This window comes from Polypterus senegalus, chromosome 3 (assembly GCF_016835505.1).
Source record: "Polypterus senegalus isolate Bchr_013 chromosome 3, ASM1683550v1, whole genome shotgun sequence".
NCBI classification, from domain to species: Eukaryota; Metazoa; Chordata; class Cladistia; order Polypteriformes; family Polypteridae; genus Polypterus; species Polypterus senegalus.
Genome location: NC_053156.1, coordinates 220,330,319 through 220,346,308, shown reverse-complemented (window position 1 = coordinate 220,346,308; position 15,990 = coordinate 220,330,319). Strand labels below are relative to the sequence as shown.

The 15,990-nt window shown below is 38.0% G+C and overlaps 1 protein-coding gene across 2 annotated transcripts in view; it reads right to left on the bottom strand.

The window, feature by feature from the left end:
- LOC120525871 (CMRF35-like molecule 1) overlaps positions 1 to 13,148 on the bottom strand; it is a 30,623-nt gene extending 17,475 nt beyond the window's left edge. For both annotated transcript variants that reach the window (XM_039748526.1, XM_039748527.1), the window contains exon 1: positions 12,826 to 13,148. In XM_039748526.1, the coding sequence (XP_039604460.1) occupies positions 12,826 to 13,054 (229 nt within the window). In that variant the 5' untranslated portion in view covers positions 13,055 to 13,148. The remainder of the gene's footprint in view (positions 1 to 12,825) is intronic.
- Between the last annotated feature and the right edge of the window lie 2,842 nt (positions 13,149 to 15,990).

Genomic DNA, 15,990 nt, shown 5'->3' with positions numbered 1-15,990 from the left:
AATATATTTATAATTTGTATTAAAATCGATCTAAAACTAACCCCTATTCTATCCATGTTAATCCTCCCCTCATGAAGAAATCCGGTTAGTTTTTTCTAAAAGTTTGAATGCCTTAGGGCTTTGGGGAATCATACTTCAGACGTTAGGACCGCTCAGGCCGTTTATGACCCTTAACCTTGTGGTCGGAGCAAAACAGAATGCGTCTGTTTAATCAAATCTACGAGTTACAACGGAATCTATTAATCAAATTCCGGATAACCATTAACCTCGTGGCCGGATCAAAACTTTGGGAAAGGTGAAAAAGGTCTTACGGAGATACGTACAGATGTTTAAACAAATCTATTAAGCAAATTCTTTTTTAGCTTCCGTCGAAAGTTGTTGTATTTAGACACCGGACAAAGGCCATTACACGGATGTCCGGTTAAAATGATGGGCAAGCATCGGTTATTACAGATTACCGGGCACATTTAAAAAAATACAGCTTTTTTGGGTATATAAATAAGTGTTCAGACCGGTCCATTACTCAGCAGGCCGTTAATACTGAAAGAGGAAACCGAATCTCGTCGGAAACATCAAGGATCACGGTATGGCATATTTTTGATTATTATATGCGCCAAACAAGTATGTTTTTAGAAAACGGATGGATGAACCCTTATATTTTATCCTTACTATGAATAATTTCCACGTTTATTCTCAAGTGCGTGCACTCGTGTGTAGGCGCGTGTGCGCGTATAATATAAGATGCAGCATTTATTTCCATCTATATGCGTGTACGACGATTAATGTACAGATTCATAGGACTGAAGCAAACAATATTAGCTTTTTCATACCGAAACAGGCTTTACAATCCAGTAGTTTTTGTCTCGGCGTCTGAAAATTCAAACAGAACCTCTTCTCTGAGAATATTCAGGCATGGTTTAAAAGCGCAGGCCGGTTGTGTATTAGCTCTGGCGTAATAAGCGGTCGGTATTCTGAACTACGTACAGAAGGGTCCCGTTTGTGAAATGCGTACTCTTTCGAATCGGGCTTACTGTAGCAGGGGAATCTCTGCCCCGGGGTCTGCATGTTTTTAATAGTCTGGGATATCGAAATATTTTAACTTTATAAACTCTCATTTGTTACAACCGGTTGGAGACAGCCTCCAATGATTAACGGGATCCAGGAGCATATATCGAAGCGAATGTTTAATAGACATAAGGCAACTGTGTTTTCATTCATTTCGCTAAATGAAAAGTAATTATTTTAATACGGAATAGTAGCCCCCCATAGGCCAGGTGATTTTAGACGTGTGAGTAATATAATTGAGTTATTTTTAAAAGTAATCCCCCACTGCACAAGACAGACAGATTCCACGTGTTTTAGGATTTGCTGCGGACAGTGATGATTTTAGCTTTTTCCTTAGCTCATTTCTATAACATAGGAGCAATTTGACAAAGAAACTCTGTAAATACACTCGTGCATTTAAACGGAGATTTAAGAAAGCAGGTTTCTACCTTAGACAGATTACTCACCTTATCCCAGTTTTATTCGTGCATGTAAAAGCACTCACTGTTGTTACACTAGCACAAAATTGATATTTTCTGTCTACTCAAAAAACTAAAATTATTTCTATTAACACAGGTGATAACTACAAAACATTTCACTATTTTTAATTAAAAAGTTAAAAACAGAAAAGCCCAATTATGATTTTTGTTTTGTCATGCTAGGGTCCTAGGGTGACACTTTTCCCCTTTATACTCTCTTATGTAGACCTTAACACATATTCTTACCAAAATAGTTCATCACTTCCCAATTCCTGTAACTTCAGGTAATTAGTCAGAGCTCCATAACGGGCATGAGAAAAGTATTATAGGTCAAATACACAGTGCCATAAAACAAAAGCACTGAACGCCACACAACCTGGTATTGCTAGATGTTTTGTTACCTGGAAAAAACGAAACATTTTCAGTAGCCACATAAAATGACCAGTTGCTTTAACATGAAAATAAAGCATCTTTGTAAAGGTCCAATTTTAAAACATAAGAAAAATCCTTGTTTCCAAAAGAGTTCTGCCCATTTTTTCCAACAGTTTTCTTGAATGATCTTTAGAATCATCATAGCCTTTCTGATTACATCCACCCCAAACATAGCATATAGCTTTAATTTCTGTACTCCTTTTAAATGATAAAAGCCAGTATAAAGCCCCTAAAGGAACTGGGTAGGAACTGGAGACATCTGATATCTTCTATCATATCTTTTTTTGCGAACAGAGTTTTCATAAGAGTTTTAATCGCGCCCCCTAACGTTTTTTTGAAAGTGGCCCACTAATACCAATATGTCCTTTTTTTTTAAATTAATGATATACCATAGATGCATATTTTATTCTAACTACTTAACTTTTATCTAACTCAATATTTATTTTTCTAGTATCAGAATGTAGTTTAAGTTATTTTGTTTTGGGTTCAATAGATGTATTTTTCATATTTTTGATTCTTTTTCTGTTTTTCACATCTTCGCGCCCCCTAGGGGGCCATCCCCACAGTTTGAGAACTACGGTTGTAGGAGATTATTTGTAAAACACTCTGTGGCACTTCAAGCTAAATTAGATTTCCTTGGTTATTCAGTCGTCCATCGGTGTTCCATTTTTGTTATAAATTGTATTTAGTCTCTATTTACTAAACATTTTATGTTGAATAGAAAATAGTTATCTTGTTCAGGTTTTAATTTAAAACCGCATTTTCATCAACAGGCTCTTTGGTACTCAGGATGCTTTGTATAATACAAAGTTTCAGAAATTTCTGTTAATGCTTGGTAACAGCCTTCCATTTACATCAGTTATGAGCCCCTGAAAATAAGAATGGTTATAGTATGGTATAGGAGCCTGTACACTACAGTGTCCTTTTAGTGAATAGTTACATAATATTATATGTGTTAACACAAGGAATAAAATTTTATTAAAACTTTGGGGTTTATTCTTTCTTTTAGGTAGTCCAGGTGACATAGGACAGCTATCATTGAAAACTGCTTTCCCCCTCTGTTTGTGAAAAAGCACCCTTTGTTTTAGCAGCATTCAGGGTGAAGGGGCTGTAAGTTTAAACTGTGATTTCAAGAGTCAACAAGTGTCTGCAATCTTCTTGAATACGAGTCAAAGGACCAGGGTTTTTGCAAGGATCACAGTCAAGGGCAGAGTTAAGCTAGACATTATTATTCCAAAATGTAACAATGACTCGACCATATCACAAAGATAAGATAGTAAAAAACTAAAATGTACAAATACTAAGTCACAGAGGAGATTAAAAAACATATTAAGACTAGATCAACATGGTATCACCCCAAGCTCACAGCACACTACAACATAACCTACGTGTTCTGCGATATATTATCAGCTAAACTGTCATCTATGTAGGCAGTTCCACGGGGTTGCAACGAGTTGGGGAAAACATTATTTAACATCTGCTAGTATGAGGCTGATTAACATGAGCCGACTATTGTTAGAATCTTATCTGGAACTAAAAGTCAGGTTTGTGTTCCTCCTGATTCAGGAAGAACATTCAATATTGGAGTTTAGAATATGAACTAGACTGGTAGTCTTAATGGTGAAGGACTTTGTGCCAAAATAAATAAAAGTTAATTATGAAGTAAATAATTACATGAAAAAGTGGAGTTATAAAGGAGTTATTACAATTTGAAAAACTGCTGTAATGTATAAAAAACAACATTGATAGGTGAGAAAATCAGCATGAACAGAAACCTTTTGAAATAAATAATAAGCTTTTTTGACATGCGCAGTCTGGAATAGTCTGAATGTGTCTTAGAGTTCATTTTAAAATAAAACTTAAAAATATTAAATAGTAAGCCTGAAAAAAACACAGAAGTACCATTTAATGATGTCAGTTTAGTGTTAAGTATTATTAAGCACCGGGATCTATTTATAAGGATTATTTAATTTAGTTATAAACAAAATGATTGGGTGCATTTTGCTTTGAAATTAACAATAGTTTGATACAGCTTTAAGAATTAGAATGCAAGACAAACCTATGCACTTAATAACAAATGTTGCCGATTAGGAGTATCTCAGATCTCTGTTTTATTTTAACCTTTTGACAGGGAAGTATACCACCTATATTGAAAATGAACAGCGCCGACATGCTAACTAAATAGATATAATCGAAGATATTTTAGAATATGGCCCTGTGCGCTAACCTATGATTCTGATTCTGGTCTTCACTTAATTGTCAAACATCCTGAGGGGCCTATGGATCTTGTAATGGAGAGTGCCAAAGACTCTATAATCTTTATTCTTTAAAGGTCAATATGACGGAGATCTAGCGCCTGTGTCCACAGTGTTGACCAGTCATAGGACATGTTCAAAATTCACCTAGGGTTTTTCAGAAGAGATAGGACAAGTGTGGCGTGTGTTTTGTATTCTCTTTTCTGTATTAACTATTCACAATGACCATACTCCCGAGACCTTGGGTTTTTTTTATGCAGAAGTACATTTCACAGACCCGAATAAGAGACCTCTATCAAAATGCTCTTTTCACAAAGGAGGCCTAGTCAGGCCGATGGGGTGGGAGTCTCTTTTCAAAGAGTCTTTGCCCCCAAGCGGCCTGGATTTGTCGGGCTATAAAAAACTTTTTCAACGAACCTCCATCCTTGACGGTGAAAGAAATTAGGGTTAGAATTTAAAAATCAAATGGTACTTTATTGGTCATTTTCAAAAACAATATTAAAATTGAAAGAGGTTTTACCAACCACTTCAAAACATATTACAACTAAACAGCGTGATTAAAAGCAGACAAAAAACTGGTGATCTCACCGGTACATTCAGTTCAGACACTTCATCTGATTTTCCAGGTCGCATACCTATAAAACCTTAAAGGTCCATCAGACCTATTAGGTCCATAAAATGGCGTTAAGAGAAAGTCTCGGCTATTTCAGGTATTTTGAGTAAGAGTCAGCGTCCATGTTATGAAAGGCTTGTACAATCGACTCCTGAATAGAATGTTCATTTTTCCGATCGTCGACAGCACTTTGTACAAAGGCGTGAATCTGGTGAAAAAGTAGAAAGATGTTGAAGCAGCCCAAAGACTTTATGACCAGGATCCTGAGCCGGTCACTGTCAAACAGACACGCAGGCTGTGTCTGGCTGGGTTGGTCTATTAAACATCCCTGCCCGGTACTTTTTAGATGCCTATCCGTTATTATATCCAGCAGAGCCGCGATCAAACTCTTGAACAGCTTCAGAGCCTTTCGAAATGTCTCAATCAGGGTCCGTCAGTTTGTTCAAGGGCCATGTCTGCATAATCCCATCCTTGGGTGATATGTTCCAAACAGCTGGCGCCTGTACCATGTCATCCACGGCCTCTTCTTGTTGCACGGCCTGAATGGCTATCTCCTCACCCCCTGCTAGGAGCCCTGGAACATCATTAGTAGATACAAAAATGTCAGGTACTGCACGGTTCTCCAGGAAACGATCCGACCAATACATATCACCATGGGTAGGTACCTGAGACTCAGGATCCTAGATCTGGTCAGTTCAAGGCATAAGAAGGCTGGTCTGGAGGCTAGCTGTTAGGCGTAGAGTACTCTGAGTTGGGCACGAAAGCCTCAGGTCAAAACAGGCCATCGTAGGTGGCCGTCTGGTCCTTAGACCATCATGCCTGATCAGGAGCATAGCCGGAGAGATGTTGATTGTTAACCGTTCAAAACATGTCGTTGAAAAAGTTTTTTATAGCCCGACAAATCCAGGCTGCTTGGGGGCCAAAGACTCTTTGAAAAGAGACTCCCACCCCACTGGCCTGATTGGGCCTCCTTTGTGTCAAGAGCATTTTGATGGATGTCTCTTATTTGGGTCTGTGAAATGTACTTCTGCATAAAAAAAAAACCAAGGTCTCAGGAGTATGGTCATTGTGAATAGTTAATACAGAAAAGAGAATACAGAACACACGCCGCACTTGTCCTATCTCTTCCGAAAAACCCTAGTTGAATTTTGAACATCATATCCTATATTTGGTTAACACAGCGGACACAGGCGCTAGATCTCCGTCATATTGACCTTTAAAGAATAAAGATTATAGAATCTTTTGCACTCTCCATTACAAGATCCAGAGTACACGCAGGATGTTTGACAATTAAGCAAAGACCCTTTAGTTTGTCAGAATCATAGGTTAGCACACAGGTCCATATTCTAAAATATCATATCTATTTAGTTAGCATGTTGGCGCTGTTCATTTTCAATATATGTGGTATATTTCCCTGACCAGGGGCTTCTTGTCAAAAGGTTAAAATAAAACAGAGATCCGAGATACTCCTATTGAATCAGCAACATTTGTTATTATGTGTAGAGGTTTGTCTTGCATTCTAATTCTTAAAGCTGTATCAAACTATTGTTAATTTCAAAGCAAAATGCAACCAATCATTTTGTTTAAAACTAAATTAAATAATCCTTATAAATAGATCCCGGTGCTTGATAATAATTAACACTAATTGATATCATTAAATGATACTTCTGTGTTTTATTCAGGTTTACTATTTAATATTTTTAAGTTTTATTTAAAAATGAACTCTTTAAGACATATTCAGACTATTCCAGACTACGCATGTCAAAAAAGCTTATTATTTATTTCAAAAGGTTTCTTTTCATGCTGGTTGTCGCCTATCAATGTTTTTTATACATCACAGCAGTTTTTCAAATTGTAATAACTCCTTTATAACTCCACTTTTTCATGTAATTATTTACTTCATAATTAACTTTTATTTATTTTGGCACAAAGTCCTTTACCATCAAGACTACCAGTCTAGTTCATATTCTAAACTCCAATATTTAATGTTCTTCCTGAATCAGGAGGAACACAAACCTGACTTTTAGTTCCAGATAAGATTCTAACAATAGTCGGCTCATGTTAATCAGCCTCATACTAGCAGATGTTAAATAATGTTTTCCACAACTCGTTGCAACCCCGTGGAACTGCCTACATAGATGACAGTTTAGCTGATAATATATCGCAGAACACGTAGGTTATGTTGTAGTGTGCTGTGAGCTTGGGGTGATACCATGTTGATCTGGTCTTAATATGTTTTTTAATCTCCTCTGTGACTTAGTATTTGTACATTTTAGTTTTTTACTATCTTATCTTTGTGATATGGTCGAGTCATTGTTACATTTTGGAATAATAATGTCTAGCTTAACTCTGCCCTTGACTGTGATCCATGCAAAAACCCTGGTCCTTTGACTCGTATTCAAGAAGATTGCAGACACTTGTTGACTCTTGAAATCACAGTTTAAACTTACATCCCCTTCACCCTGAATGCTGCTAAAACAAAGGGTGCTTTTTCACAAACAGAGGGGGAAAGCAGTTTTCAATGATAGCTGTCCTATGTCACTTGGACTACCTAAAAGAAAGAATAAACCCCAAAGTTTTAATAAAATTTTAATCCTTGTGTTAACACATATATAATATTATGTAACTATTCACTAAATATTTTCCATCCTGATTTGTCTAACGTGTCCAGCATAAGCCTAATCATCAGCTCTGTAGTGTACAGGCTCCTATACCATACTATAACCATTCTTATTTTCAGGGGCTCATAACTGATGTAAATGGAAGGCTGTTACCAAGCATTAACAGAAATTTCTGAAACTTTGTATTATACAAAGCATCCTGAGTACCAAAGAGCCTGTTGATGAAAATGTGGTTTTAAATTAAAACCTGAACAAGATAACTATTTTCTATTCAACATAAAATGTTTAGTAAATAGAGACTAAATACAATTTATAACAAAAATGGAACACCGATGGACGACTGAATAACCAAGGAAATCTAATTTAGCTTGAAGTGCCACAGAGTGTTTTACAAATAATCTCCTACAACCGTAGTTCTCAAACTGTGGGGATGGCCCCCTAGGGGGCGCGAAGATGTGAAAAACAGAAAAAGAATCAAAAATATGAAAAATACATCTATTGAACCCAAAACAAAATAACTTAAACTACATTCTGATACTAGAAAAATAAATATTGAGTTAGATAAAAGTTAAGTAGTTAGAATAAAATATGCAGCTATGGTATATCATTAATTTAAAAAAAAAAGGACATATTGGTATTAGTGGGCCACTTTCAAAAAAACGTTAGGGGGCGCGATTAAAACTCTTATGAAAACTCTGTTCGCAAAAAAAGATATGATAGAAGATATCAGATGTCTCCAGTTCCTACCCAGTTCCTTTAGGGGCTTTATACTGGCTTTTATCATTTAAAAGGAGTACAGAAATTAAAGCTATATGCTATGTTTGGGGTGGATGTAATAAGAAAGGCTATGATGATTCTAAAGATCATTCAGGAAAACTGTTGGAAAAAATGGGCAGAACTCTTTTGGAAACAAGGATTTTTCTTATGTTTTATAAAGGGGAAAAGTGTCACCCTAGGACCCTAGCATGACAAAACAAAAATCATAATTGGGCTTTTCTGTTTTTAACTTTTTAATTAAAAATAGTGAAATGTTTTGTAGTTATCACCTGTGTTAATAGAAATAATTTTAGTTTTTTGAGTAGACAGAAAATATCAATTTTGTGCTAGTGTAACAACAGTGAGTGCTTTTACATGCACAAATAAAACTGGGATAAGGTGAGTAATCTGTCTACGGTAGAAACCTGCTTTCTTAAATCTCCGTTTAAATGCACGAGTGTATTTACAGAGTTTTCCTTTGTCAAATTGCTCCTATGTTATAGAAATGAGCTAAGGAAAAAGTTAAAATCATCACTGTCCGCAGCAAATCTTAAAACACGTGGAATCTGTCTGTCTTGTGCAGTGGGGGATTACTTTTAAAAATAACTTAATTATATTACTCACACGTCTAAAATCACCCAGCATATGGGGGGCTACTATTCCGTATTAAAATAATTACTTTTCATTTAGCGAAATGAATGAAAACACAGTTGCCTTATGTCTATTAAGCATTCACTTCGATATATGCTCCAGGATCCCGTTCATCATTGGGGGCTGTCTCCAACCGGTTGTAACAAATGAGAGTTTTTAAAGTTAAAATATTTCGATATCCCAGACTATTAAAAACATGCAGACCCCGGGGCAGAGATTCCCCTGCTACAGTAAGCCCGATTCGAAAGAGTACACATTTCACAAACGGGACCCTTCTGTACGTAGTTCAGAATACCGACCGCTTATTACGCCAGAGCTAATACACAACCGGCCTGCGCTTTTAAACCATGCCTGAATATTCTCAGAGAAAAGGTTCTGTTTGAATTTTCATGCGCCGAGACAAAAACTACTGGATTGTAAATCCCGTTTCGGTATGAAAAAGCTAATATTGTTTGCTTCAGTCCTATGAATTTGTACATTAATCGTCGTACACACAGATAGATGGAAATAAATGCTGCATCTTATATTATACGCGCACACGAGTGCGCTCATGCGCCTACACATGAGAATAAACATGGAAATTATTCATAGTAAGGATAAAATATAAGGGTTCATCCATCCGTTTTCTAAAAACATACTTGTTTGGCGCATATAATAATCAAAAATATGCCATACCGTGATCCTTGATGTTTCCGACGAGATTTGGTTTCCTCTTTCAGTATTAACGGCCTGCTGAGTAATGGACCGGTCTGAACACTTATTTATATACCCAAAAAAGCTGTATTTTTTGAAATGTGCCCGGTAATCTGTAATAACAGATGCTTGCCCATCATTTTAACCGGACATCCGTGTAATGGCCTTTGTCCGGTGTCTAAATACAACAACTTTCGACGGACGCTAAAAAAGTCCGGAATTTGCTTAATAGATTTGTTTAAACATCTGTACGTATCTCCGTAAGACCTTTTTCACCTTTCCCAAAGTTTTGATCCAGGCACGAGGTTAATGGTTATCTGGAATTTGATTAATAGATTCCGTTGTAACTCGTAGATTTGATTAAACAGACACATTCTGTTTTGCTCCGACCACAAGGTTAAGGGTCATAAACGGCCTGAGCGGTCCTAACGTCTGAAGTATGATTCCCCAAAGCCCTAAGGCATTCAAACTTTTAGAAAAAACTAACCGGATTTCTTCATGAGGGGAGGATTAACATGGATAGAATAGGGGTTAGTTTTAGATCGATTTTAATACAAATTATAAATATATTAATTCATATAGAATTTAGACGTCTCAAGCGTAATTTAAAAGGGTTCTGTTGCATCTTATTTAACTGTGTGTGTATGAGGGGCTTATATCGAACTATTTATCTCGTGTTTTACACGTTATCATGAAAGCCTTTAACTTTTAAACATCCATCCGTCTTGGGGAAAAAATTAGCTGCGTGCTAAGCGCATGGGGATGGAAGAAGGGGGTGGTTTACGCTCAGCTGTTGAGAAGCATGCACGCTCCCGTGCCTGGGTTAGGTTATGAGGGGAACTTACACACGGCTCCGAGCATATGGCCTGGACTGACGGCTCTAGCTGCGCTCCGGGGCAGTGTGAACAGAGAGAGAGAGAGAGAGAGATCCTTTCTGTGTGCTTCGAACTACGTGCCCTTGCCTGCATGTACGCGTAGAGCTTCGGCACTGGCCAGTTCGCGTGTGCGCGCAGGGGGGCTGTCTGATCTGTGTAGACAGAGAGAGTCGGACAGCTTGTATTTCAGTGTGCTTTGAACTACAAGCACAAGCCTGCGGGGGCTGCTAAAAGCCAGGCTGCGCAGAGGCGTCCTGTCATCTCGTTTCTGTGTGCGCTGTTGAAGGCTTTTAAACGCAGAGCCCGTCTGTGAGATGGATGTCGGCTGTTGTTCTGTGAAAGGATTTTCACGAAGATGGTAAAAGCTGGCCCTATAAGTGGGCTTAGATAAAATACAAAGGGTTTACAAATGATATAGCATTGATTAAATAGATATTTTAAAAATAATTGTTACATAGATACCAGGATTCTTACCTAAAGCAATATTGACAGGAACGGCGAAAAGTTAGACCGGTCCGACCGGAGCATGTGTGTGTGTGTATGTCCTCAGAAGTGGAGGGGCCAGACATCATGTGCTGCCTATCGGTGAGGCTTAGGCAGGCCATTCAGTCTGGGTATGGATAGGAACATGCCTGAACTTGTACAGGGTCCGGCTGCAACATGCCTGAGCTTGTCTTAGGAAGAGGGGGGCTGGGAAGTGGTTGGGGTGGTGATGGGTTCAAGGGGGGCGGCGGGGGCCTAGGCAGCCCTTGGGTATGTCTGGACTTGCCCTACCGCGATGGTTCAGGGCAGGTGGCCAAGCAGGGGGGGGGGTTCAAGGGGTGGGGGCATCCATCAAATCGCCCCTTGACAGTTTCCTGGGGAAAACAGATGGCCGGGTTAAAGGTCATCAAACAGATGGGTGGGGGTGGTGGGGGGCTCAAGGAGGGTGGGGGCATCCATCAAATTACCCTTGACAGTTTCCTGGGAAAACAGATGGCCAGGCTAAAGGTCATCAAAGGTCAACAAACAACAGATGGGTGGGGGTGGTGACTTCCTGTCATCAATCAACAGGGGGCTGGATAAAGGTCATCAAAGGTCAACAAACAACAGATGGTTGGTGGGGGCGGGACTTCCGGTCTTTAATTAAAAAGGGGCGGGGTTTAATCTCATCAATCAAATTGGATTAAATTTTGACAGAACATGCCTGACATATTACTACTTCTGTGTAAAGAAAAACTTCCTGTTTGTGTAAAATTTACCCTTAACATGTTTTCAACTGTGTCCCCATGTTCTTGATGAACTCATTTTAAAATAATAGTCTAGATCCACTGTACTAATTCCCTTTAAATTATTAAAAACTTCAGTCAAGTCCTCTCTTAATCTGGTATCCTTCAATAACGGCGCGTAATTAAAGGCGAGCTTCAAAAGGGTGACCTCAATTGGGCGCAGCGAATAAAGGCGCACGTAAATAAAGGCGAGCTTCAAAAGGGCGACCTCGATTGGGCGCAGTGAATAAAGGCAAACGCAACAAAATTATTACAGAAAATGTATTAGATAAAGGCAATGATTGAACGTATAAAAAGGCGAAAGGAAGAATATTAAAACATCCGATTCATTTATGCATGAACATTGTTCATGATATCTTGACGAATAATCCATTTTTGGTATGGCAGCGAGACGAACATTTTCCAATCCTATATTCAGTGCATTTCCAGATGTGTTTCCCGTTGATAGTTTTCTCCTTTCTGAATGTGTAGCCTTTGACTACGAGTAGATCTGCACCTTCACATATTCCAGAGCCATTTGAACTAAATTATCTATGAACGCCTTTAATCTTTTCTCCTAATTCATCCCCTTTAACCCTGCAATCAGCCTAGTTGCTCTTTTCTGGACATTTTCTAGCACTGCTATTTCCTTTTTGTAGCCTGAAGACCAAAACCACACACAGTACTCCAGATGAGGCCTCACCAGTGCGTTATGAAGCTTCAGCCTAATGGTCAGATACGAGTTAACTCATTATTTTAGAACTTTTTTTCCTGTCATCATCTCTTTCCTATATAACCTTTTGATGACTAAAACATTTATAATCTGATCTCACATTTTAGCATATTAATGCATTTTGAATTTTAAATGACTGCCTTGAGTTTCTACTTTCTAGAGGTTTACACCTACCAGTGCAAAAAGTCAAAGGTCACGCTATAGGAAACATATAATATTCAATATCTGTTAAAAGAAAAACTTGTTCACTTCTTTTGAACTTTGACTAATCGAATTAAAAACAAAATCATTAAAAACTTGATGCCTCTATGGCACAAAATGACTGTTCTGTAATAACTTTCCTTGGGGTTTAAGAAACAATCGATAATGTTAAATTTAATAAAAGATTAAGCTCCTTTGTCAAACTGTTTCAAATGATTTTCTCACCTTGATTGACTTGGAGATACACTCCAAAATATTCAGCACTATCTACACCGGTCTTAATGGCACAGTAGTACTGCCCTGTGTCATCTTCTCTGAGCCCAGTCATTGTAACTGTGAAATCTCTTTGAGTCTTGTCATCTGTGATGGAGATTCTGTCATTGCTTTTTGTTTTATCTGTCTCTACCAGAGTTAAACAGGTATACAAATCACTGAAACTGCACCAGAACTTCATATTCCATGTATATTGCAAACTGTAGTGGCACTTGATGATGACAAATTCCTGAATGACTTCAGTTACCAATGATGGCCCGTACAGAGATTCTGAACCATCTGCATAAAAAAAACCAAAAATAAATTAATAAATAATAAAGGTGAAATTCTGACGCAGTAAATGTTACACTAAAGATATGATTGCATTATCAATGAAGGTAATAACATACTCTATAATATTAAAATTATTTTCATTTGCAAAATCTAATGAAAGAAACGGAAGGATAAGAATCAAATTTGGTCAGTTCCCTATACACAGAAATCACTGCAAAAGAAACATTATATTAAACAAGTATTTCATCTGTGTTAAAAATAGTAAAGTTATTAGAGATTTTGCATCAGATCAATAACTGCAAAGCACTGCCCTCTTCTCTCATTTTGGTTAGCTCAGAGGGAGTGCACCAAAACAAAAGTTCAGACACAAATTCCTTTTCCAAACATTATTTAATCAACCAGAAAGAAATCCAAATAAGAAAAACTTCTAGTCGTCTGTTTTTTTCATCAGGAAAGACGTGTGGTGGGACAGTGAACTTAATGAAGTCACACAGGTGTCAAGTAAGATTTCACTATGCTTTTGTCTTCACTTTAGAGCATCTGGGTGTTGTAAATATTTCTCAGTTTTATCAAATCCAGAGTTGAAGGTACTGTGTCTACTGAAAAGATGATGAAATAGCTCAAAAAAGGACCTTAAGTATATATTAAACATACACTAACTATGGAAATGGCTAGTCCAACAAAAAAAGTACAGTAAGCAGCAAAATGTGACTCCGTGTTTGTGTAGGGCACAGCAAAGACCTAGGCGAGCGGGAAATATGAACTGCCAGGGACAATTTGCTACTATGCTAGTGTTGGGGAAGTGTGCCACCATTAAGTGACTTGGTCTTTATGAATACTGAGTTCCCTGGAAGACCTAGAGATCGGATCACCCAGGAAGAAATGCGAGAAAGGAAACAGCACATGAAAGGAAACAAAGGGCAGGAAACTCAGAAGGGATGTGCAATTCTTCTTGACCACCAAAGTCTGATAAGAGAACAAAAGACCCCCAGGCAAACTAAGGGAAGCTCATGATGGGATAACATGGGTAGACCATTTATGAAGTCAGGGAACAAGAATGTTGCCATGGACTTGTGGCTTTTTGAAAGGAAGTGATCTCCTTAAACCTCATGTATTAATCTGAAATATAGCACCAAGGACACTAGTTACAACTAACTAATATGATCTTGATTCCAAGTATTTTTTTTCTGTACTGGCTTGAAGCTAGGTTTAAGGTTTATTTCAGAACAATGAAAAAACTTATATAGCTGTAAAAATTATTGGGTTCTTCCTCTGAAGTTCCATATAGCCTTCCATCCATTTTCTAAACCTGTTTATTGCAGTTAAAAGCCATAGTGGGCTAATGTTCACCTCCAAATGATGTACCAGTTGACTGCAGAGTACACGTGTACACACATCAACACTCAAAGGGTGGCACAGTGGTTAATACATATTCCTACCCAACTCTGGGAACCTGTGTTCAACTACTGGTCGATTCACTGCCCTGTTTAATTTTCCAAGTGCACTCTTAAAAATACTGGTTATTTAACAGCCTTTTATGATTCTTTAATGGGTTGTGTGATTCCTTGTAGAGCCATTACTCGAAAAAAGCACCATTTAATTCTGGGAAAGGTTCTTTGCATAAGTTTGTTCTTTGTGCTTAAAAAAAAATTCAAATATGAAGAAAAAAACTGAAATCTTTATTGTGTGGTAGGCCAATCTGGCAGGACACTAACAGATTAAGAAAAACCGGACCTAGCCTTTGTTATGGTATGCAGCAAGAGTCCTTTTTAAATCATGAGCCAAAGGTATTTCATAAATCTGTTAGCATCTATTCATGGTTATTTACCATATGGAGCCTGTTTCAGATCTAAATAAATAAAGATTCCTTCTGGAACCTTCATGTGAATGGGTCTTTTGGAAAACACAAATGGTTTCCCTATAACATCACTCCAAAGAACCACTCTGGTGCCTTTATTTTTAAGAGTAAATGTGTAGGTTTTATCAGGCGTACTCCAGTACTTACCTTAATACCAAAGGTTTTCCAATTTAAATGTAATTCAATGTTATCTGTGTAACTGTGTGCCCTGTGTTGGACTGGCATTCCCTGCAGGTCTGATTCCTATTTTAAACCCAAAACTATGAAGTTAGAATTAAGTGTCCCTGTGGCTGATGAACCAAAAATGGATGGAAGTACTGAATTTAGTGCAACACTTGGCAAAAAATTACGTAAAATGATTATAGAAAGATCCTTGCTTTCTCATTTCACATGAACATTCAAATGGACAGTTTTATCTATGTCCTGATGATTCCCCAAAGGAGTTATGGGTACTCTGCTAATTTATTCCTGTCAGATCTGCTTTTAATGTAGTGATTTTCCAGAGCACAGGCACTTGTGTTTCCAGGATTTGCTTCAAGTTGGAGATTTTCTTTGCTCATCTCTGTTTCATCAACCACTTTGCTACATATTTATGACTTTTATGCACTGGCACACATGTGCGAATAGGAGGAAGTTGTATGGACCAGGTAAAGGTAATTCCACGGCAGGCCAGGGGGTGGCGGGGTGCACTAAACTGTCTCCTGTTATCTCTGCAGATCAGCTGCGGGAAAACCTGTCTGATTTAGAGTGGATGACATCACTTCCAGTTCTGGTGCCAAGAAGAATGTCACTTCCGGTTCCGGTGCCCAGAAGAACATCACTTCCAGTTCCCTTACGTCACTTCCTGTCTGATCCCTTAAAGCCGCCATATTTGCAACCCCATGGCAGTTCTGTTTTGGACTCCGTACTGAGAACATTTCTGTGCTATTTGAAAAATGTCTTTTGCAGCCAGAAATAATATATGGGTGGCTGCCCCAAACCTTTTT